The sequence below is a fragment of the Phyllostomus discolor genome, chromosome 7, assembly GCF_004126475.2.
Source record: "Phyllostomus discolor isolate MPI-MPIP mPhyDis1 chromosome 7, mPhyDis1.pri.v3, whole genome shotgun sequence".
NCBI classification, from domain to species: Eukaryota; Metazoa; Chordata; class Mammalia; order Chiroptera; family Phyllostomidae; genus Phyllostomus; species Phyllostomus discolor.
The window spans coordinates 27439087-27465368 of record NC_040909.2 but is presented as its reverse complement, the minus strand read 5'-3'; the positions used below and the strand labels follow the sequence as shown (position 1 = coordinate 27465368).

The window sequence follows — 26282 nt, the reverse complement described above, 5'->3', positions numbered from 1 at the left end:
TGTCTTCGTACATGCTGTTCCCTATGCCTAAAATGCTCCTTCCTACCTTTTAACCACAAAATATATAGTAGGGCTGTATAAAATAACGGAGCACAAATTAGACAGGGGTCAAATCATGAAGGCCCTTGAATGCCAACTTGAAGTGCGTACATTTTAACCTGCTGAATGATGGCGAGACCACTACTGAATTTTAAATCAAGAAATGACAATCCGATTTTTATCTCATAGGCCTCACTGTGAATGTAGCATAAGGGATGACCTAAAATGAGGTGATACAAAAGTCAGAGAAAACAGCAGCAGGCTACTGCAATAGTCTGAGCCAGATAATGAAAGGAATACAATGGGACTGCTGTGGGGAAAAAATATTGCCAACCGCTATCAACAGCACTGGTTAAGTCTTTCAAAGTCTTTTACATTAGCATTTGTTCTTACAAGGATGTAGACATAAGGAAATAATGTGAAGTCTACAAAAACTTACATTATCAAGATTTTACTGAATCATCATTAATAACAAAACATTAAAAACTATTGGTCAACTAAATGTTGACCAATAAAGTGATTTAAAATATAGTATATATCATAAAAAGAAACAGAATATTTAAAAACAAATGGTAAAACATAGGACAATACTCATGAAAATGTTAAGGTGAAACAGAATACATATACAATATGATTCTAATGATGTTAATAACGATCAGAAAGATTTTTTTTAACATCAACAACAGATTAGTCAAATCAGTGCCAAGATTATGGGTAATTTCTTCTTTCCTTCGTAAATCTACACATTTGTTTTTCTCTGAGTAACACCACTCTTTAGTCATGATGTCCTAAACTCAGTCACTACTTTACAGGTAAGAAAAATAAGTCCCAGAGAGGTTAAGTGACAATAGTTCACATTCCAGTAAGTAATAAGAGGGCCAAAACTTGAACACTGCAGAGGTGAGGACTCACAGTTAAGCAACAAACCTGCGAAGACAAAGCTATTTAACCCACAGCTCAAGAGAACCTATAGTAGGTGAGCAGTTAATGTAGAACAAGCCTGTTGGGAATTTAAACTCGCTAGGTCACAACAGCCTCTAAATTCATGCCTCGAAAACTATCAAATAGGCCCTAACCGGTGTCACTCAGCTGGCTGGATATTGTCCCTCAAAGCCAAAGGTTGCCAGTTCAATTCCTGGTCAGAGCGCAGGCCTGGGTTGCAAATTCAGTCCTGGGCTGGGACACATACACGAGGCAACTGATCGATGCTTCTCTCACATTGAAGTTTCTCTCTCTCTCTTTCTCCCTCCCTTCCTCTCTCTCTAAAACTAAATAATAAAATCTTTTTTAAAAAACAAACTATCAAGTAGCTAGTGAGCAAACTTTAAGAAGGTGTAATTTAAAATGTTTGCAGAACTTTGTTTTTATATAAATAATCCTTCAAAGAACAGAAAAGGAAATGACACTAGACTGGAGAAAGAAGCCTCAGAAAAATGTGTTAAGAGAAACTGATGTTCCAGAGTCGATACTTACTTTGCCCATTAAAATATAAGTGTATGATTTATTACAGCAGATTATTATTTTCTTGAATTGGGATCTCTACAACCTTGATACAATCCCAAATAAACTCTATAGATCTAAGTATTTAATTCATTTAAGCATGATAACTGTCAAAAAGTCACTTGGCAACTAACAAAAAAGAATTTGAATATTTGTGAAATAAAAGTGTTCAACCAAAGAAGTTTCTCTTACTGGACAGGAAGGAGAATGGTCATCAAGAACAACCTTAAAAGTCTGAGTTATCTGTATTTTTTTCCTAACACTATCAATTAAGAACATGTGTTTTATTTAGATGCAATTTAAATCACAGTACCACCTAAAAAAATAAAAACATCTAAAACATTTCTAAGGTGGTAGATTAAAGATTATGTTAGAATATACAGTCAGGTATATAACTCTTAACAGCTTCATATCAAAGGATTTACCTTTAAGTAACTAATTACTGTATTTTATATCCAAATGATAGTTATGCTTCACTAATTTTAACTTGACCATAATATGACCAACTATACACCACTATCTTTATTTCACTGTTCTTTTTGATGAATTTTTAAATGATTCCTTATGTAAATTTAGAAAGTTTGCAGAAACCAGTGCAAAAGCACCATCCAGTGGTAAAAGATGAAAATTACAACTTATACAGTGATTACGAAGCAAAAAGAGTGGAATTGGGGACTGCCTGGTCTCCAACATACATTTCCAGGAAAGAAAAAAAATAAATAGGCAATATGATATTGACAGTGTCTGTTATTTGTTACCATTTTCCCAATTAAATCTTATTCTTTCAATCTCAAGTTCAACTGTTCTTTTTCTGCTGTGCCCACTCATTAACCAATGCTGGACTGAATTAGGGTAAGAGTATTTCAGGATTCATCCAGAGCCTTAACTGTACCAGAGGTTAGAAAAACAGCTTTATAAAAAGAAGAGAAATTGTGAGGTGGGGGTGAATTTCCCATGGAATTCTAGTCAGTAAAAGCCATTCAAGGTAACAACAAATTAGAGGCATCATATTTTTTTCCCCTTTTTTAAATTTGGTAGACTATCCTGAAAGGCCAGGTAAAAATTCACAATTGGTTAATTCATACGGAATTCAGAATTTCTAATGAGAATATTAATCTTTGATGATCAAATTATTCCAATTTGAAGAACAAAGCCTAATGTTTTCCCAATAATCTGCTCCCCTACCAGTCTTGTACAGATGCATAAATATTTCAGCTTTCCAAATAACAACTTTCTAATCACCTCCTGTTCTTTAAAAAATGTGTAACTAAGAACAAATTATAACAAAAAAACAATAAAGGTGATTCTTTCCTTTGAAACTGCTTTGCATCAAGACTACTTTAATACCAAATGGTATTATCATTTGGATAATAAAATATTTAACAAGAAGTACAGAAAATTGCATCCTGGTAATGGTAAAGAAACCACTTACTGGGTTATAGTTTCTTCTTTTTTACAGAATCCTTCAATACGCCTGACTTTCAAAAAAGCCTAATGATGCCAATGATATTAAACTAGTGAACATTATCTTCACTACTACCTTGAGTCTACCACCGCTAACTTATGAGACTTTTCTAACTACTTTCACTAAAACACAGGAGTCACTCATATAATTAAGGTTCCCCAATGATTACTGAATGGCTAATCATAATGTATGTACCACAAACATATAACATGTAAGATAATTAGCTATGAGCAAAGTAACACATACAGCTGGACAAGAGGCAAATGAAAACATCTAGTAATTTATTAGTTTCTCAGGATAAAATAAAATTATTTGCAGTACCATTAGTTTCAGCTATTTAATATTCTCTTCTCTAACCTACAACACAAGAGACTTCTAAATTAGATTTTTAAGCCCCCTCCACTGAAAACTTATTTTCATTATTAAGTAAGTTGCTACATAAGTTTTCCAGGATTACAGACAAGACCTACCACACAAAGTGTCTACCACAAAGGATTTCAGCTAATACCAAGTATTTTTCACATACCTATACTCTCATGTATAAAAGCTAAGTTTAAGTTATGAGGCACAAATAGCAACAAACTAATGAATTACAAGAGCTGCCTATATTACTGCAGAGAGACCACCAGAAAATAACCTACCATAATAGGAATCTCCGTACTATTTTCCTCTGGTGGAATCAGTAGATGTATTGTTTCAATTCCACTCTCAGGCCTGTAGCAGAAAACAGGTATCAAAAGCAAGAATACGCTAACACTAGCAATGAAGGGCTATGTTATAAAAATAACTAGCACCTTAAAACATTGAATTATTAGATAATATTAAAAATCTTACTAATTCAGAACTAGTTTTACTGTTCTATCAAGAAAAAAATTATTAATCTGTATAATAAGATAGGTTATTAAAGGTTTTTACACATGAACCAATCCTTACTGTATTCTCAGAAGTGTTTCAAAAGTAGTGTGTGTCTTAGAATTGCTACCAAAAAGACATTCTCATTTTTTAAAAGGAAATTATTTAAATATATTCACTACCTAATGATCAAATAATTTCATGGGGGTGTCTTAATATAAAAACTATAAAGTATAAAATATCCACTCTGTATAATTTCTGAATATTTAAAACATATTCATTTTAGAAATATATAAATTTAAGAAATCACAGTATCTCCCAAAGAGAAACACTTAATATTTTATAACATATATAGTATAATAACTGTATAGTAACTTGCTTCTCCTCATCTTCCTCCACTTAACAATGTAGACTTTTACCCATGTCCTTAAATATTTCTCCAAAACGCTTCCAATGACTGCATATATGACATTACATTTAAAAGTTATTGTATTTAACCAATTTCCTAAGAGTAAACATTTGGGTTGCTTCTATTTTTAAGTTTTTACTTGAGGATATGTTTATGATTTTAAAGAGAGAAAGGAGGGGAGGAAAGTGAGCAAGAGAGAGAAACATCAGATATGAGAAACATCAATTGGTTGTCTCCTGTATTCATCCACAACCTATGTATGTGTCCTGACCAGGATTTGAATCCACCCACAACATTCTGGTATACAGGATGACACAACACCAACTAAGCCACCCTGCCAGGGTTATTTTTTTTTATTCTTACATTAATAATTTTTACAGGATCTTATGCTAAAATGGCTTGTCTTCAAATAAGTAAAACTATGCCTAAAATATTCTGGAACCATTAATTCTCAGGTGTAATGGCCTAGTAAGAACAAATGTCAGAATTAAGTTCCCTGTATAAAAGTATGCTATCAACCACATTTCTTATTAGTCTGAAAGAATCTTTTATTATCTTTGTCAATCACTGCTATGTTCTAACATACCTTTCCAGTATGTTAAAAGATGGATACCACCCTGGCCACTCTAGTGGATAGCTGTAGTTAAGGCTAGCTACAGTTCTAAACATACTAAATTTGTTACTCTCCTCTACCAAAACTATTTATGAACAAATTAACCTCATAAAAACATTAAAGGGCCATTACTACCATACTGATGTAACAGAAATAGTAATATTATTAATATGCCATTTGGTGGCAGCAAATACAAAAGAAAGCAAATTTGCCAAGCACTTCTATTTATTGTTTTATTACCAATACAAAGTCAGTCTTCCTCTAAGAGTTTCAAATGAAAAATAATGCTTCATAGGTTTAACAGTTATAGCTTAATCTTATGTTAATTAGTCAAGCTCAAAACAATATCATGAACAAATTCCTAATAAACTGAAAACAATAGCTCTGTGTTACTACATAATTTACAATTAAATTTACAATGTCTCAAAAACTATGTGATCTTGATATTTATAAAAAAATGTAACTGTGACAGCTTTCATTTGTACTAATATATGTACATGAGTGGAAAAAGTAGGTTAATAATACAACAATTAATAAATAAATAATAAAAAGTTTCACATATTCACAACTGTAACCTACTTTTACCCACCTGTGTGTGTCTCATGGAAAAATTACAGTTTCTGCCCTGGCTGGCATAGCTCAGTGGATTGGGTGCAGGCTGTGAACCAAAGTGTTGCAGGTTCGATTCCCAGCCAGGGTACATGCCTGGGTTGCAGGCCATAACCCCCAGCAACCGCACACTGATGTTTCTCTCCCTCTCTCTCTCTCTCTCTCTCTCTCTCTCTCTCTCTACCTCCCTCCCTTCCCCCTCTAAGAATAAATAAATAAATAAAATCTTTAAAAAAAAATACAGGGTGCTCAGTGAAATTAAAAACAAAAAAATTACAGTTTCTTACTCTAACCAAATCCAGCTAGCTTAGCTTCCCAACCCTTCAAGTAATTTACTAAACAATCATTTGTTAATAACTACTTATGTGCTAAGTACAGCAGTGAACAAGAGAAATAATTTGTAGCTCACAAAAAATCTCCCATATATTCCTTTTTCCAGACTTGGAATATGGGGTAATAAAAGACCTGCTTGAAAACCAAAGTATTATATAAACATATATAGTACAAAAATATTATAGTTACCCTCCACATATGATTTACAATAAGAAATACACAAAAAAATTAGAGAAAGAAATACAAGAGGATTTTTTTGGTATTATAATTGCCTTAATATCTTTCTCTTTTATTGAAATATCAAATTATTTCAAAAGAAAGAATGGTGCCTTTAATTCAGTTATTTTAGTCACTTACTCAAAATATTAAGTGACTAAAATAACTGAATTACATCAAACTAAAAAAGTATGCAGAGTATTTTTCCCACAGAAGTATCACACAACAAAGTATGTCAATCTTTTTAGTTACTTATTTATAAAAAGCATTGCTAAAGTGTCTCATAGTCCAAGACATAAAAAAGCAAGGGCTGGGATCATAATTGAATGCAAACTGAGATTAAATTTGTTTATATACTGACAGATTAACCACACAGTTAAGCACATATGAACACTGTAAAAAACCCAGTCTTCCACAGCAAGAAGGGCTTGTGTCCTATTCACTACAGCATATCCAGCTGGCTTTGCTTATTAGCATACAACAGTGATGAACAATGTCATGCATGAACATTTCTCATACTGATGACTGGATCTTGTCAGCAGAATAGAATTTTCATTTTCTTGTTTTTCTGTTTTTGTCAACAGGATACAAGATTTTACAGGTTAAAAATTAACACTGGCCATTTCATATGGTCTAACCTAATACCAATTATTCATGACAAGTTCCTTGAGGACAGGTACCTTTTCTTATTCTCCTCAAAACGCCCATCTTCTCGTAAGGGAGAAAGGTCACTACAAAGTAAACTGCCAAGCAGTGCAGTAAGTGCTCTGATAGTGTATGCATAAGAGAAGGACACAGACACACACACATACAATGCATTAGAAATCACCAGATATACTAGTCAATAATGAACGATATCAGGAAAACTGGAAGTTACCTGGAAAATAAAATTAAATAGAATTCCTTAGCTCGGTGATCAATATAACAAGATGTATGTGTTCAAAGAAGTATAAAAGTTCTAGGAAACTAATGACTGATTTCTCCCTAAGATGAAAAACAAGACAGGGATGCTCTGCCCCCACCACTCTCCTATTCAGTATCTTACTCAAAGTCCTAGTGTTAGCAGACACGGCTGACTGTCTATGTATAAAATCCCATGGAATCTCCAAAAAAAGTTCCCAGAACTAATAAGTAAATTTAGCAAAATCATAAAAGATACTTATATTTCAACATACTACCAAGAATTGGAAACCAAAAAGTTAAAAGCAGTAATATTTGTAGTAACACTCTCAAAACTGAAATACTGATACAAATTTAACAAAATGTGTGTGGAATCTCTATGCCAAAAACTGTAAGATGTTGATAAAGGAAATCAAAAACCTAAAGAAATGAAGAAAAATACCACACTCATGAGCTGAAAGACTCAATGTTGTTACAATGTAAAATTTTCTTCCTTTAATCTATAGACTCAATGAAAACCTAATCAGTCTCAGTGTATTTGTGGAAATGAATAAGGTAATTCAAAAATTTATATGGAAAAACAAAGGAAGTAGAAGAGCTAAAACAATTTTTAAAAAGAATCAAGTTGCAGGTTTCCGACTCCTAGAAAGTTACAGTAATCAAGAGTATGACAAGATGAAAGAAGAAAAGGCAGATAGATCTGATAGAATAGAACAAAGAATCCAGAAATAGAGCCACACGTACATGGTCAATTGATTTTTTTACAAAGGTGCAAAGACAATTCAACAGAGAAAAAAAGATTCTTTCTAACAAAATAGTCTGGAACAACTGTATAATTGTTTGTAAACAAAACAAAACCAACAATAAAAAAAATAACCACTGAGACAATCTACCTAATATCATACCCAATAAAGAACTCAAAATGGGCCATAGACCTAGATTAGATGTACAACTTGAAACTAAAAAAATTCTCAAAGAACATATAGGAGAAAATCTGTTACTGGATAGACAAAGATTTCTTAGAGACAATATTGAAGTACAATCCACACATTAAAATACCGATTTATTGAAATTCATCAAAATAAAGAATTTCCGGCTCTTTGAAAGACATCATTGAGAATGAAAATACAGGCCACAGTCTACGGCCATACCACCCTGTACACGCCCGATCTTATCTGAAAATACAGGCCACAGATTGAGAGAAAATACTTGCCAATCAGATACCTGACAAAGCATTTATATGCATGATAAAGAATTCATATAACTCAATAGGAAAGCCCAATTTTTTAAAAAGATGTAAACAGTTTGACACTTAACCAAAGATATACTGACATAAAGATATAGAGACATTAATCATTAGAAAAATGCAAATCAAAGTACAACGAGATGTTATTACACACCTACTAGAATGACTTTTTATAAAAACTGATGATACTGCATGCTGGAGAGAATGCAAAGCAATTAAAATTTTCATACATTACTGGTAAGAATGCAAAATGGTAAAATCCATTTAAAGATTATTTTCAGGTGCTTACAGTTATTCATATAACTAATGTATAACACCTAACAATTCTACTCCTAGGTATTAACCCAATAAAATAAAAACTCATACTCACCAAAAAATCTGTCCATGAACATTTATACTGGCTTATTCATAATCTCCAAAACCTGAAAGTAACCCAAACATCCCTCAACTAGAGAATGGAAAAATGTACTGTGGTAAATCCATGTAACAAATACTATTCAGTTAATAGAAAAGGAACCAACCAATGACTAAACACACCAACAACAGACACAAATCTTAAAAGCATTATGCTAAGTGAAAGGCTACATACTGAATGATTCTATTTCCTAAGACCTTCTGCAAAAGACAAAACATTAAGGACAGCAAAGAAATACACAACTGCTAGGAGCTGGGGACCTGAAAATGGTATAAATACAAATGGGCACAAAGAACATTTAGGGGTGATACAAGTGTTCTGTATCTTGATTGTGGTGGCCATTACAACTTGCATGCAGTTGTACAAGCTCACAAAACTGTGCACTACGAAGAGTACATTTTACTCTATCTAAATTATACCATAGTTAAAAAAGAAAAATAATAAACATATTACAAGAAGCCATATGAGAATTTTTAAAACATAATCTCATAAAACACAAAAACTGAAAAGACATAAAATTTAGAAGACATAAAAAATTCATAAACTTAACCATTTAAAAATATTAAATTTCTACATTGAAAAAATATAACCACAAAGTGAAACAAATGACAATTATAAGGGAAAAACACAATCCACTAGAAAAATAGGCAAAGAACATAAACAATTCAAAGAAATGGAAACACAATATATAAATATAGTTTAATATAACATTTCTATAATATTATGTATAAGTATATAAAAAGATATTCGACCTAATGTGAGAAATTCAAATTAAAATTATAAGGATATACTATTATTCATCTCTTAAACTGCAAAGAACAAGAAGTCTGAAACTGTATTGGTCCTAGAGTGAATGAAGTACGAATATAATCTCTGTCAGCAATTTGTTAATGTCTAGCAAAACTGTTAATGTATATTTTTCTGATATGCAAATACATTTCCAGGATGTATTTTTAAGAGAAAAAGCAAGTTAAATTAACAATCTATACTACATACTACCTTCTGTTTAGCAAAGAAAGGGAAAGAAAACATTAGTATTTGCTTTTATTTGCATATAGAAACACTGAGGATACATGGGAAACAAAGCTATTTATTTGGAATGGGTTGCACAAAGTGGGAGAAAGGCTTCTTGGTTATAGCTTTATCTGATTGAATTATGTGAAGGTGGAAGAAAACAAGGGAGAGGGAGGAAGAGGAATTTACCCTAATATATTTGTACATGACCTACAAAGGTTATATGATAAAGAATTTGACTAGTTTTTGTCCTGAGTGCCTGTGAGTTTCTAAACCCTTGGAATTTCCTAAGTGGCAAGTGTCTTTATCATTCCTAGTGAACCCTTAGAACCACAACTGTGTTTATGCTACTGAAGTGACTCACAGTAGGTCCCTAGACTGTTCCAGATTGGGGCTGGCCATGCTGGAAAGAACCACCATGTGATTAAAGGGTTGGGGCTGTGGGCCATGTTGATGTTAGCCTGACCAGCTAAACGTCTGACCTCTGGGGAGGGTAGTGGGGCTAAAGACTGAGTTAAATCTCTTGGCCACAATCAACACATCCTTAAATCCAATATACCTATAAACTGAATCCCCAATAAATCATCTTGACACTGAAATTGGTTGAGCATCGATATACTGGGAGGGTGATGTGTCCAGAGGGCATGAAAATTTCGAGTCTGGGACCCTCTCAGACCTCACCATGAGTCTCTATTTGATGTTTCAATTTTGTTCTCTTGCTATAATAAAACTGTAATCCTAAGTATACCACTTTCCTGAGTTCTGGGAGTCATTATAGCAAATTATGGAACCTGAGGGAGCAGTGGGAATCCCAAAATTTATAGCCAGTTGGTCAGAAGTGTGGGTGGCCCAGGAACACTGGAGCTGCAGCTGGTATCTAAAGTGAGGAGTCTCTGGGAGGACCAATCCTCTACTTGTGAAGTCTCCAGAACTGCACTATAGTAGGTGGTTACTCATGACAGAGTTGTTTGTGTTAGCAAAAGAACAACTTAGATATCAACAGGAAACTGGTTACATAACAATGAAATACTAAGCACCCGTACTCTTTAAGTACTAAAGTAGAATAAACTCAAGATACTGGAGATAGAGAAGGCAAATAAAATGTAGAACAGTGGACTAGTACACTCCCCACTATGTAAATGGTGGGGAGTAAGAGATATCTGACTACGGAATCATAAAATCTTTAGGGATAGAGAAGAAAATAATGGTCAGCTATAGTTAGGGAAACCAGATGACTTTGGGATGATGTGGCTAGAGGTGGAAGGGGCAATTTTTACATTATGCCTTTTATATTTCTTTTAAATTGTGAACCATAATTACCTGTTAAAATTAAATTTAAAAATCTACACAGATGAATCAGATGCATACCAAAGGTGAGAATTACAACAGTGATTCACTCAAAAAAATAAATAACTGAAGTGTATGAAGACAGACTAATTCTACTCTGTCAGCCTGTTTTCCTCCAACTCAAAGTTTGACAGACCAATTAAATTAAAAATTTCCAGAGGAGGAGCCTAGAAATCTGTACTTTTAAATAGTAATTCTCATTCAGAGCCAAGATGTAGAACCACTGATAGGAAAGGGTTACTAAATTTACAGAGCATTGTGCCAGCCAAAATGAGTTGATGCAATAAAAATATTCCCCACCCTAACAGGTACAAAGCAAATAATCAAGATATACTACTTCACAAATGGGAACATTAATTTAGTCACATAGTACTGCAGAGAAAATAATTTAAGAACAATCATCATTAGGTGAAAGGATGAAGCAAGACGGACCATGGTGACACCATGTGCACAGATTAATACCATCACTAAGAATGAACCCTCATCATGTACTCACCTGCTGTGAGAAAATATAAATTTGTGTTGTATATTCAAATGTAAGTGTATATGCATGTATCAATACACCAACCTATAATATGTATGACACAGAGTAAGTTGATGGGTGGCTTATGTATGTAGACATCTGCTTATTATACTTGATGTATTCTTGCTTTAAAAAGGAGTGGGGAGCATTGTCCCAATAAGATGAAGTTGCAGGTCCGATCTCCAGTTAGGAAATATATAAGAAACATCCAATGAATACATATATAAATGGAACATCAAATCAATCAATCTCTCTCTCTCTCTCTCTCTCTCTCTCTCTCTCTCTCTCCGTCCCCCCTAAAATCAGTAGATAAAAAAATTTCAAAACCAAAAGGACTCTAATCCCACTTCTAAATCTACCAATTTACAGGAGAAAATAGAGGAACATGCTAAAGGCCACCAAGAGGATACAATTAGCCAAGTTAGTTAGCATGTGGGAAATTCCATAAAACAAATGAACTTAACAATACATGGATTTTTTTAAAGGGAAGGAGATACTGTTACAGACGTAAGAAACCAATCATATGTAATGTTCAAACTTTAAAAATTATTCTAGTTAGCTTTAAAAAGACATCTGACACAAAGAAAATGTAGTAAATATTGACTTTGCTTCAAAATACTCCAAAAACATTTGAGGAATGGTAAAAATGTTGGTAATTGCTGAAATTGGATAACCAATTCACAGGATTTCATTAATAATCTGTGTGACAAAGTTTAAGAATTAAATTATATTTAAAAATGTTAAAGAACATCAATTATATAGTGATATTTCAAAAATGAGTACAATTTTAGACTGACATTCCCTTATGATTCTGCTCACACAGAACACTATTTTAAAAACAGAAGTTTAAAAAAGTTAAAGTGGTTAGGTCCAACTTAGGTCTAAACTTTATAGCAAAACACATCCCAGCCAATTTATGGAATCTAGGAGATCTGATAGCTCTAAATCAGAGTTCTTCAAAGCCAGCACTACAAACATTTTAAGCCAAATAATTATTTGTTGTGGAGTCCTGTCTTATCCATCACAGGACATTTAGCAGCATCCCTGGAACTACCGACTAGATGTCTGAGGCATTGCCTCTCTTCAAGTGGTGACAACCAAAAACCTGTCCAGATATTACCAAACCTGATCTATTCCTGATCTAAACTGGTAAATTTTTATAATGGCGAGCTTACTATAAAAAGCAAAAGGAACTTAACAGTATATTCCTCAAAATCTTCCAAAAACAACTTGAGTAAAGCAGCATGACACTAGCCAGAATCAGACAAGATGTATTTTCCACATTAACTCCTCACAACCATCCAAGATCTCAAATATGTGAATAAAGATTCAATCTTTTTAAGAAATGTAAATATGTACATTTCCTTATGTACAGCTACCCGGTGTGATTATGAGGAGTCATGTTAATACATGTAAAGCATCTAGCAAAATGTATTTTGCTAAAAAAGCAAAAGTTATAAAACTGCATATACCCTCTGTTTAGAATTATGTATACTCATTCATTCCAAGAGTTACTGTGTTGCTACAATGTGTTAGTAATAAAGGTGCCAGTAATAAAGAGAGAGCATAGTATTATTCTAAAGGAGTTCTAGTTTTAGTAAAGGAGACAAGCACACACACAACTAGTTTATGATAAAAGGATATAGTACAATGATAACTAGGAAAGTGCAGGCCTTAAAACAAACAGGCACAAAGGAAATGTTTATAAATACGTAATTAATGAAACACATTATACAGCCAGAGAAGCACAACTAGCCCACTCTAGTGTAGCAGGGTGAACTCATGTTAGTGTGCATTCATGTTGTCAGATGCCACGTCTGTCAGGATGATCGTCTTTAAACAAGGATTCAGACAAAAAAAAAAGGCAAAAGCCATTTGTAATAAAGAGGACAGGATGCAAAGCTGGCCAGGATGCAAAACAACAGAAAGAGAGACACTACAGGTTGAAACACAAATTAATATAGCCTCTGTGGAGGGCAAGTAACAACAGCTAGCAAAATTATGACTGTATATACCACTGAGAAAGATCTCCAAAATATATGAACGGGGGAGGGAGGGATACAACAATCAAGTATGCTGTCATGTGTGTTAATGAGAGGGATGAGAACAGATTTGTATATGCCTGTCTTATCTTCTGTAAAATCTGTGTGACCAATACCCAATTGTATACTCTCCTCTGCATCACAGGGCAGAAGTCTGGAACTACATTTCCCAGAACCCCTTTTCCCAAATGATTCAAGGATAGCACATGCCAATGAAGGGCACTCATGCAAGATTTAGTAAAGAAAATGAGAACTATTATTGTCTGATAGAAACTGTGAGTAAACAGACAGGAAGACAACAAACAGGCACAAAGTTTGAAGTGGCTGCTGCGTGACCATGCCTGCTTTTTCCAGACTCAATATTGTACAGCAGACCCTCAAATAATGTCATTTCATTCAATATCACTTTGTTATAATGTTGATGAGATGCCACAAGAACTTAACTGTTGATATCAATTAGCCTATGGTAAAAATGGTTTCATTATACAACATTTCACCCCATTTCCAAGAGCCTATCAACAACACTGCAAGGACTTACAATACAATGTCAATTTTCCAAAGTAAATCCACACTTTCAAAGTAGTAATAGTTAAAGTCAACAGTTTCACATGGCAATTTGAAATTTTTAAAAAAGTGTATAGAATATCAAAGGATAAAAAGAGTCAATCTTGAAAGAAAATGAACTTCATACCATATACAAAAGTAAAATTCCAGGTGAGTAAAAAACTAAGTGGGTAAAGATACCGCAAATTTTTAGAAGAAACAAGGTATTTTTAAGAACTTGATGGATTTCTCACACAAGAAAAGTAAAAGATACATATGATTATATTACAATTTAAATTTCTGAATAAGGCCCCATAAACCAAATGAAAAGATTAGCAACATATTAACATGTATATACACCAAAACCAACAAAAAAATTCATAGCATATGCACACAATCACTGCGTTATAAGGGTTGGGGGTAGAAACTAGCAATCCACACAAAAAAATTTTATTGGTCAAAAATATAAAAATATAGTCAATTTCACCAGGAACCTTGGATGTACAAATTAAAACAAGATGCTTCATCATACCCATCAGACTGTAAAAACTGAAGTCAAACTGAAACAATTATCAAGTATGAAAGAGGCAATACAACTGGTACAACCACTATGGAGAAAATAAAAATTACACAGTAAATGTGAACATGTGTACATACCCTACGGCCTAGCATGTCTACTTCCACACATCAACTTCAGGGAACTTTGAAACGGACACAAGGAGACACACAAGAACTTCTACTAAAGCACCATCTATAACAGCTGAAAACGGGAAACCACTTAATTGCAGTATGTTAGGGAAATAAACTATGGTTTATTTGTACAAACCACAGCAATTGTAACAAATATATCGACATGGATAAATTTCAAACAATGCTACAAAAGACACATGTATTGTCTAAAAGTTTAGAAACACCAAAAATGGCAGTATATAGTCCATGATATTTTATGGGTATGTAAATACAGTATAAGTACAAAAAATTTATACTATATTAACTTTCAAATTGGTTTACCTGGAAAGGATGGGAGTGAGGCTCTAGCTTTGTATGTAATTACTTCATTCTTTAAGAGACACAAAGCAAATATGGCTAAGTATTAACATCTATTTATTCCTGGTGATAGGTACTTAGGTTTCTACTGAATTTTATTTTATCCCATGTGTCTACAAATTTCAACCTAATTAGAAAGATTTTTCTCCTTGACTTGACTATAAAAGATGAACGGAAATAGGGGAAAGACCGGATAAAAGAAGACTGGTCAGAGAACTACATTAATCCACGGGAAAAAGGACAGCAGCATGAACCAAGATCATGGAAGTGGGAAGGTCAGAGAATCAGGACTAGAGAGTTCTTCATACAGTTATGCAAGCCTGGTATGCTTAGGTGCATTTTCTTTTCTTTAAGATCTCCTATATTGTTGAAATGCTTGTTGCATATACATTAAACCAAAGTAAAAAAAAAAGTCCCCTATGTCAGTTTGATTTGGGAGCCTGTCTTACAAAATTCAAGTTCAATTACGTCACCTCTAGTTAGTGAACGTAGGCTACATTTATACAAAATTATTTAGTAAAAATCAAAGCCTGGGAACTTCTATCCAGAAACTCTAACTCATAGTACTGTATGTCTGAATTACTTACACAATATACCAAGGACACATGCTTGTCAACTTGAACCAAAACTTGTCACTTTCACTATTGCGTATCATATAAACTGGCAGCTTACAAAGTCTAAAATTTATCATCTCTAACCATCACCAGAAAAAATATTCTACAGACATTGACCTCAATAGTCAGTCATTAACTCTGGATCCAAACAGAATTATAGGCAAAAACACTGCACATTCCAAAAGAAGATGTATGAACAACTAAAGAGTCAACCCTACCAAAAAACAATGTCCTCATACGTATAATTTAAATCTAAGAGTATCCTTTCATCAAAGCTAGTATTTCAGATGATTCCATCTTATGTGTGCACACATATATATTCACGATAACTTACAGACAAATGACAACCCAAACAGACCCAGCTCTCAATGAAGGAGGGAATGCAGGCCCAGAAGTTCACCAGGTGACCACTGTGCTTCCTTTCACAAACACTGCAGTAAGACCTTAGGACCCTGAGAAACACCATCTGGAAAGCACTGCCCTTAGTCAATTCCCAAAAATATGCTAAGCTCTGGCAGTCATTTGTCTGTGTAATTTTTTTGTTTAAATACTGAGGTAACACAACTTTTGAAATGGAATACTAGTTTCTTTCAGGGTTGTCTGCTTATCAACATAAACTGCCTAAGAGCGACTCCACTTTTAAAAAAAGGAATATAAAAGAAAGGAAGGGGAAAAAAATGTACCCACTTTACCCTCTGTTCTACTTGTGCTTATGCAGTTTCTTTTCAGTCTGTCCTTCAGAAACTCCACACACATCTTTTCATTACATTTGGTAAAAGGAAAAATAGTTTCTCAGTAACTCCAAGGTAAAGAAAAATATTATCTTTCAGAATCATTCATTGTTTAGAGGCAAAAATGTAGGTATTATAATCTGGGCTATCTGGTTGATACAACACTCTCTGGGTATTGGTATCACTGAATATAGTTCAATTGGTGATTAATATGAGACCTGTCCAGAAAGTATCCAGCCATGTAATATGCAAAATAGAGACATTTATTGAAGATACAAGATATGACTGGGACTTTTTTTCTGGATTGTAACCACAGACCCATGATTCCTCTCTGGTTACGATCTTCTTGAGGATGTGGCTCATTGACAGCAGTTTGAATCAAGCCATTAAAAACTGCAGCATGATGTTCCTTCTGCTCTGGTAGCAGAGACGATACTAGTTTCGACAGAGTAGTTTCTGGAATCCCTGTACCAGCTTCCAGTTCTTGCAGGATCTTTGTTGACTGTAGCTGGCACACATTCAACATTCTCAAGTGTTCTGCTTGTTGCAGGCCTCCCAGAACATGAATCATTTTCAACAGATTCTTGACTATCTTTGAGGCATCTGTGCCATATTTTAATTTGAGCTGCACTCATTGCATCGTCCCCAAAAACCTTCTGCATTATCTGCACAGTTTCCATGGAGGAACATTCCAAGTTTAATGCAAAATCTGATGCATATTCATTGCTCTACTTAGTCATTATGAATGTGACTGCCACGACTCAATGGTGTCTACCACCCCCACTGACTAGAACAGTGAAGTTGTCATTGTTTATTACAGTCCATCCTCCTAGGCTACCAGGTTACACAGATGCCACGCAAACTATTATCATTAAATTAACATTGGCTACACTTTTTCTGGACAGACCTCATATTGACCCATTATAATTTCTGTTTCTTTTTAGTCCTTTAGCCCATTTTTTGTCTTTTGTTTCTGCTCCTAACATTTATCTTTTATTTGATGAAGTCAGATACAACTAACTGTGATTTTTGAGTTATGAACTACCAAACAGGTCATCAGTCACTCTCTGGTAACATGAAATGGTTATGCTTTAGAGTTAGAAAAGATCTAGGGTTAGCTCTGTTACCTTGGTAAAGTCACTTAATCCCTCTGTACAATAATGCCACTCACCTCAAAAATTCATATAAAGCACTAAGTACTCCTGAAGTACTTAATAAACATAAACCCCTTCCCCATCCTTCTCCTCCTTCCCTCCAACTGTCCCAGAGTAGCTGCTGGGTCCTTTGTCTTTAAAGATCAAGACAGAAGAGCAGAATTTAGTAGATTAGAGGGAAAAAATCTTTCTAGATCACATCAAGATTCCTCAGGAAATAACCACGGGGGCAGAAAAGGGATATGAAGAACAGGCCAGTTCTCCAAGCACTAATTAACCAGAAGAGCTCTGCCTTTGTCATAAGATATTGGTATGAACCACAGGCTTCATTTGGTAGAATGGATATGGCAGCTTTTGAAATATGAACTCTGAAAATCACCAGAGTTGACAATCCCAACTTCCCCCAGTACAAATACATGTAACACAAAAACTGCACCCTCAAAAGTCACTAGCTAGCCATCTTCTTCAATGGTTCACTTCTCCTGTCAGTTGGTTTGACCAGGACACAGCCCGCACAGCCACATCTCATCTGTCCAAAGTGACCAGTACTATTCAAGGCCCAATACTTTGTGCTTCTGCAAAAGGAGGAATGTTTGGAAAGCTATTGGGGATGTCTCACATAGGAAAAGGGTGGAATAACTAAATCATGGCAAGGGAAGGAATGCAGATGAGCATCAGGAATAACTGGAACCAGGCATTCAAACAGCCAAGACACTTTCTTGTTAGGCAGCGGGCATCATTCTCTCTCAATGCCGACCAGCGTCCTCCAAAACTGGCAAACATGAACACGAACAGGTCTCAAGCACTCTATCTTACTACACCACAGAGAAATGATTCTATTCTCTGGTTTCAGTTAAAAACTCCCAGGGAATTCTGATTGGCCTCTGTGAAAGGAGACGGAGGGCGATGACCAAGTAGTGAAGGACTCTAGTCAGTCCTATTCAAACCACGTGGTAAGCAACCACTAGATGGAGGAAAGAACCCAAAAGTAAGAAAGTACTAGTTCCATAAGATACAAACATGGTAGGTAAGCCAAACAACATAACTACTATTGTGGGACAATTTTTTTAAAAAAGCAGTTTTGGGAATCAAAGACATCTAGATTAAAAACTTTAATCAGCTGGTAATAAACCTTGGGCAAGTTATAATCTGAATTAGTTTCCTCACCTAAAAAAATTAGACTAAAGTAAGATTTAGGAAAAAAATCACATAAATTTCCTAGTATAATTCTAGTACATAACAGGCATAAAGAAATGTTTTATTAGGTCATTAACTCACTAAATTTCACTGTTTTCACCAGCAAAGTTAAAAATAACAATGTTCACACACTCTTTGTATTAAGTATTTATGAAAGTTCCTGGCATAGAACAGGCATTCTTCTATCATATAGAATTACAGAATTTCAGAGGACTCAAATCGACACTTCATTATCTACAGGAAGAAGTCTTTTATGTTACCTCTAAACTAGAAAAGTTCTTCCTGATATCAAGCTGAAATCACTTCCCCTAGTTTTCACCCATTAGTTCTTAATTTGGCATGATAAAAGTCTATTCCTGCTTCCCCATGGCAGGCCTCCAAATATTTGAGGCAATCATGATGCCTCCCATTCCCCTACTCAGGTTAATTTTCCAAGTTACACATTCCTATTTGCCTTAATTTTCCAATATAACATGCACTTATTGCCAGAAATGTGGTAATTCAGATGTGGAATAGTCAGAATTCAGGCCTCCTTGTCATTTCCCTTGCACCAATCACTATACTACTTTTTGTCACATGTGCTGATATGCCAGCAAGATGCACAACACCCTCTTCCATCAATGATATGCCTCTAGAATTAGTTTTTTAAAAGAACAGGATCTTACATTTCTCCCTATTCAATCTCCCTTTGTCTGACTCTCATCTGATCATATCAGCCTATCAATATCAATCATCTTAGTTCCTTAATCTGTCATCCAAAGTCTTGAACTGATGTTCAGTGATATTTGTGGTTCTCCTCCTTCCAAGTTCACAACACGATTACACTTCTCTACTCACCCAACACCTAAGTTGGGGGTGGGTCATATAATTGGCTTTAATCAATTAAACATGAGTTGAAGCGAAGTGACAGAAGCCTTTGAGGCCTGATATGCAATTCATCAGATTCCTTTTCTCGTACCACCAATACAAACTAACTCTTCATGATTAGTGCTTCACTTCCCCTAGAAACAAATAACTCTTTAAGTAATTTATTCTAGAATCTCACCTGAGAGCCACATCCAGCTCTATAATCTTCCTTCTTCCCCTTTCTGAAAAGTGGAGTAACCTTTCCCTGTCTCTAGTCTTCAGGCACCTCTCTCCTTAACTCCACAAGGCCTGAAAACATAAAAAGTTATTTAGAGAATTCATTTTCAAGTTTCTACAACCCAAAAATATAATTCATTTAAGCCAAGAACAAATAATTGCTATTCTTGTTCATCTCTGGACTTTATTTTCATTCTGTTAAATCTCATTATTTTGCTTAAACCCAAAGACTGAGCTCTGATGAACATGGACCATCACAGGAATCTTTTCCTTCAGATGTAATATTTGTCTTCCCACACAGAGCTATTCTCAGTGTCCTATGCTATTCATTTGCTGCTTAAGGTTTATTCAACATTTACCAAGGACCTATGCTATGTATAAGACAACTGCTTGGTCTGAGACATGATCTCTGTCCTCAAGGAATTTATAGTTAAAAATGTCAAATGAATACCAGAGGAGTGGGTAAAAACAACAACGGAAGGGATCTTGAATGCCCTATGTAGTAAGCAGCATAATACGATGCTTAAAAATATAAGCTCTGAAATCAGATGGTTCTGGGTTGAGATGCTGGTGTCATCTTCCTCATCTATAAAGTGGAATAATTAACAGCAAAGGAGTGTTCGAATAATTAAATCAGACAACACAAGTAATGGACTTAGCTCTACTTAATACTAATATTATCCTGAATATAATGGTTAATAATTTTTTTAAATTGACACACGGATATGGCTAATGATTACTTATATTTTACAAGTATTATGATTTGGATTCAGTAGCAAAGGAATAAAGAAAGGGTTAATCTAAAGTCCAGAAATACAGTTAAAAGGCTGCTGCAGGAATCAATGATTAAGATAGAAAGAATGAGAAAAAAATCACCAAAGGGTTTAGTCCTGGCTCTTACTAATAACAGTATAATCTTATACAAGTTAATGTCCTCTCCAGGCCTCAGTTCTGTCATCTAAGAGTTGACCTAGATGATTAAAGTTAATTTCCAATGCAACATCTCTTTTTAATTACTTCACATTTTATCTCTGTATGTCTGTTGTAGGCATCTCTTATACAAATACCTTTAACAACAGAAACAAAATCTCCAAGGAGTAATTAAATGCTAACAATTACTTTTGGATGCAAGCATAAAACATAAAAGGCATGCAAAATGTCAAGGACTGGAAGAAAACTGCATCTGTGATTAGGCTTTCTTTGAGGTAGCAAAACAAAAACAAAAACAAAAAAACCCTGCTACAAATGTAGAAACTGAGTTAAATTTTCTTTGAAATGTATACTATCTTTACCATTTTGTAAATAATAAACCCAGAGCTTTCTATAGAACAACATGAACAACTTCCAGGATATACTTTCCATAGTAAATCTCTGGATAAACAAATTTCTAAATCATCTAATACCATTTTCCATTTAATCTCTCCATCAGTTACAACTAACAAATGAGAAAAATAAAGGGCATCTGAACCAGAAGGGAAGTAAAATTATCTTTGTTCACAAGGAAAATAATCTTACATGTAGAAAACACTAAAGATTCCACTCATACCAAAAAAATACTAGAATAAATCCAACAAAGGTGTAGAATACAAAAATTATACATGGAAGATTATCAGTGGGGAGGGGGAAGGGAGAGAACGAGGGAAAAGGTGCAGGGAATAAGTATAAATGGTAGGTATAAAATAGACAGGGAGAGGCTAAGAATAGTATAGGAAATGGAGAAGCCAAAGAACATATATGTATGACCCATGGACATGAACTAAGGGGGAGGGTGAATGCTGGTGAGAGGGGAGGTACAGGATGGAGGGGAATAAAGCAGAGAAAAAAATGGGACAACTGTAATAGCATAATCAATAAAATATACTTAAAAAAAAGAACTAATACAAAGGTTCAACCAAAAAAAAAAAAAGGCTTTTCTGCATGAAAGGACACTACCAATGGAGTGAAAAAGCAACCTATAGAATGTGAGAAAATATTTGCAAATCATATATCTGATAAGATTTATATCCAGGATACAAAAAGAACTCATACAACTCAAAAACAAAAACAAAAGAAACCTGATTTAAAAATGGACAAAGGACTTAAACATTTCTATGGAGATAAGCAAATGACATTAAGCCCATGAAAAAAATGCAAATAAAAAATACAACAAACCACTTCATACTCAATAGGTTGGCTATTATAAGAACAAACCATCTGGAATTATAACTAAGTCATAGAGAAATCATCCTGAATGACCAACTGAACACTAGCTGGAGAAGTCTTATAAGCAAGGACAGAAAGAAGAAACCACTTCACCACAATGAGACTGGTAAGGAGTACAGAGGAGGCATGAGAGGACTGGTTGGGTTCCCAGGACTAGCAGCCTAAGTTTTGGAGGGGATATTTTAGCAGCCGGGAGGGATCCCCCTGAGAAGTGTGGGGTCTAAACCCCAAGCTGGGCTCCCCAGCCTACAGCACCAGAACCAAGAAAGGAACCCAGATAACATCCAGCTGTGAAAACCAATGGGGTTTCTGTCTGCCAGGGAGAAACTGGCTAGAGACACAGAGAGCCTCTTACAAGGCAATGCACAAAACTTCGTTTGCAGCAACTAACCCTGGGCTCTGACACTGAGAGGGCAGAGTGGACTAAATACACTTGAGGGAAGTCTGGGGCTGGTGTTTCTGGGAAGAGGACCGAAGGAACAGCTGCCAGTATCCTTATAGTCAGTCATTCCCCATACTGTAGAGGGCATCTTTCTCAGGCAGAGCACTCCTCTCCAAGTGACATCAACTTGAGGGGAAGTAATAGCCCCGTTCTCAGGACTTACTCTCCCCATCTGGTGGAGCTAAAGCTGGGCTGCTAGGTGCAGCTTAAGGCTATATAAGTGATTAGTTTAAGAACTAAGGCAAAACAAAAATAAAACAAAAAAACAACAAAGCAGCAGCCAAAACAAGAAGAGAAAGAAACAGACCCCAAATGAAAGAACAGAGTTCTCAAAAGAAGAACTAAATGCAATGAAGGCAAGCAATTTATCAGAGAGAGAGTTTAGAATAATGATTATAAGGATACTGAACAGCATGAAAAAAGATATAGAAACAATAAAATGACCAGTCTGAAATAAAGAATGCAGTATCTGAAATAGATAATACACTGGAAGGAATAAGCTGTAGGTTAGATGAAGCAGAGGATCAAATCAGTGCCTCTGAAAGATAAGGTGGAAAAAACACCCTGGCAGAGCAGCAAAAAAAGAAAGAACTTCTTAAAAATATGAAGATGGCTTGAGAAACATTTTAGACAACATGAAGCATAACGACATCTGCATTACGGGGATACCAGAAAACGAAGGGAGCCAGCAAGGGATCGAAAACCTATTTGAAGAAATAATGACTGAAAACTTCCCTAATCTGGTGAAGGAAAAAGTTACACAGGTCCAGGAAGCTCAGAGAGTCCAAACAAGTTGGACCCAAAGAGGCCTACACCGAGATACATCATGATTAAAATAAATAGGCTTAAAGACAAGGAGGGAATACTAAAAACCGCAAGAGAAAAGCAGGTAGTAACATATAAGGGAGCACCAATTAGACAGGCATCTGATTACTCAACAGAAACATTTCAGGCCAGAAGGGAGTACTGTTGTGAAATATTCAAAGTGATGAAAGCAAGGATCTACAACCAAGGCTACTTTACCCAGCAAAGCTATCATTTAAAGTACAGGAGCAATAAGGAGCTTCCCAGACAAGAGAAAGCTAAAGGAGTTTGTTAACACCAAACCTGGACTGCAACAAACATTAAAGGGAGGAGGAGGAAGAGGAGGAAGAAGAAAGAAGAGGAAGAAAGGAGGAGGAGGAAAAGAAGAAAGGAGAAAAAACAACAGAGGAAAACAGTCTGACAATAAAATGGCACTACATATGTATTTATCAATAATTACCTTAAATGGCTAAATGCTCCAACTAAAAGACACAGCACAGTTAAATGGGTAAGAAAACAAGACCCACCTGAGATTGAAAGATACACACAGACTAAAAGTAAAGGGATGGAAAAAGATATTTCATACAAATGAAATGGGAAAAAAAAGCTAGGATAGCAATACTTATATCTGACAAAATAGACCTTTTCATTCTATTATAGTTGTCCCATTTTTTTCTTCCCCTTTATTGCCCTCCACCCTGTACTCACCCTCCCACCATCATTCCCCCACCTTAGTTCATGTCCATGGGTCATACATATAAATTCTTTGGCTTCTCTATTTCCCATACTATTCTTAACCTCCCTGTCCATTTTGAGCCTACCATTTATGCTTCTTATTCCCTGTATCTTTTCTCCTGCACTCCCCACAGCTCCCCACTGATAACCCTCCATGAGATCTCTATTTCTGTGAATCTGTTCCTGTTCTAGAGGTTTGCTTAGTTCGTTCTTGTTTTTTCAGGTTTGGTTATTGACAGTTGTTGAGTTCGTTGTCATTTTACACATTTTACTGTTCATATTTTTTATCTTCTTTTTCTTAGATTAAGTCCCTTTAACATTTCATAGAATAAGGGCTTGGTGATGATAACTCCCTTAACTTGACCTTATCTGAGAAGCACTTTATCTGCCCTTCCATTCTAAATGATAGCTTTGCTAGATGGAGTTATCTAGGTTGTAGGTCCTTGCTTTTCAAGACTTTGAATACTTCTTCCATTCCCCTCTAACCTGCAAAGTTTCTTTTGAGATATCAGCTGCCAGTTTTATGGGAATTCCTTTGTAGGTAACTGTCTCCTTTTCTCTTGTTGCTTTTAAGATTCTCTCCTTATCTTCAATCTTGAGTAATGTAATTATGATGTGCCTTGGTGTGTGCTTCCTTGGCCCACATTTTTGGGGGGCTCTGAGCTTCCTGGACTTCCTGGAAGTCTATTTCCTTTGCCAAGTTGGGGAAGTTGTCCTTCATTATTTGTTCAAATAAGTTTTCAATTTCTTGCTCTTTCTCTTCACCTTCTGGCACTCCTATGATTAGCTGTTGGAACATTTAAAGTTCTCCGGGAGGTTCTTCAGTCTCTCCTCATTTTTTTTGAATTATTGTTTCTTCATTCTGTTCTGACTGAATGTTTATTTCTTCCTTCTGCTCCAACCCATTGATGTGAGTCCTAGTCTCCTTCCCTTCACTGTTGGTTCCCTGTACATTTTCCTTTATTTCACTTTTCACAGCCTTTACTTCTTCCTTTATTTTGCGACCATACTCAACCGTGTCTGTGAGCATCCTGACTACCAGTGTTCTGAACTCTGCATCTGATAAGTTGGCTATCTCTTCATCGCTTAGTTGTATTTTTCTGGAGCTTTGATCTGTTCTTTCACTTGGGCCATAATTTTTTGTCCTGACAAAATAGACCTTAAAACCAAGGCTATAGTAAGAGACCAAGGAGGACACTACATAATGATAAAGGGAACTATCCAACAAGAGGATATAAACCTAGTAAATATTTACTCACCCAACATAGGAGAACCTAAATATGTGAAGCCAGTCTTGACGGGCATAAAGTGAGAGATCAGCAGAAATACAGTCGTAGTCAGGGGTTTTAACACCCCACTGACTTCAATGGATAAATATTCCAAAGAGAAAATCAACAAGGAAACAGCAGCCTTAAATGACACAATAGATCAAATGGTTTTAAATTGTTATCCTCAGAGCATTTCGCCCCAAAGCAGCAGAATATACATACTTTTTAAGTGAATATGGAACATTTTCTAGGATAAACCACCTGTTAGGACATAAAACAAGTCTCAATAAATTTAAGACGACTCAAATCATATCAAGTATCTTCTCTGACCACAATGCTATGAAAGTAAACATCAATCACAAGAACACTGAAAAATCACAAAAAATCATGGAAGCTAAATAGCATGTTATTAAACAATGAAATCAATTAAGAAATCAAAAGGTTCTTTGAAACAAATGAAAATGAGGACACAACAATCCAAAACCTGTGGGACACTGGGAAAGCAATCCTAAGAGGGAAATTCATAGCATGACAGGAAGATCTCAAAAAATAGGAAAAAGTAACTACAAAGTTCCCATGGATTAAAGTAATACACATAAAAATTATATTTACAAAATCAGCAAACAAAAATATTAATATCTAGAGGAGAAAATCACTGCCTTTAAGTTTTTAACTCAACCCCTGACAAATCTTCCTCACTGCTTTCTTCTGGATCTTCCACAACTTCTTACACCACACAGCACTCATTCTTTGACTTCACAGGTATTTCTCAAAGCCCTAAATACAAGCCAAACTTACCCTTTACAAAGGGTTAATCAAGACCAGGACTCTAAATCAAGATACTCCTGATTAATTTTATATAGATAAGAAAACATCTGTGGAAAGTCTCTTTCCCTCTAAATCACTTTTAGCAAAGTTCTCCTAGATTTTGCCTGAAAT

The 26282-nt window shown here is 35.1% G+C and overlaps 1 protein-coding gene across 5 annotated transcripts in view; it reads right to left on the bottom strand.

Moving 5' to 3' along the window:
• The window catches only part of ANKRD28 (ankyrin repeat domain 28), a 175847-nt gene that overhangs the window by 126425 nt on the left and 23140 nt on the right, over window positions 1–26282 (bottom strand). The window contains exons 2-3 of one of the 5 annotated variants that reach the window (XM_036030611.1): window positions 19855–19964; window positions 3646–3718 (exon numbers count right to left, since the gene is read on the bottom strand). The exons of 2 other annotated variants lie outside the window; for them this stretch is intronic. In XM_036030611.1, coding sequence (XP_035886504.1) covers window positions 3646–3648 — 3 coding nt within the window. In that variant the 5' untranslated portion in view covers window positions 3649–3718; window positions 19855–19964. The remainder of the gene's footprint in view (window positions 1–3645; window positions 3719–19854; window positions 19965–26282) is intronic. 2 more of the 5 variants (XM_036030616.1, XM_036030612.1) reach the window with 2 other exon arrangements.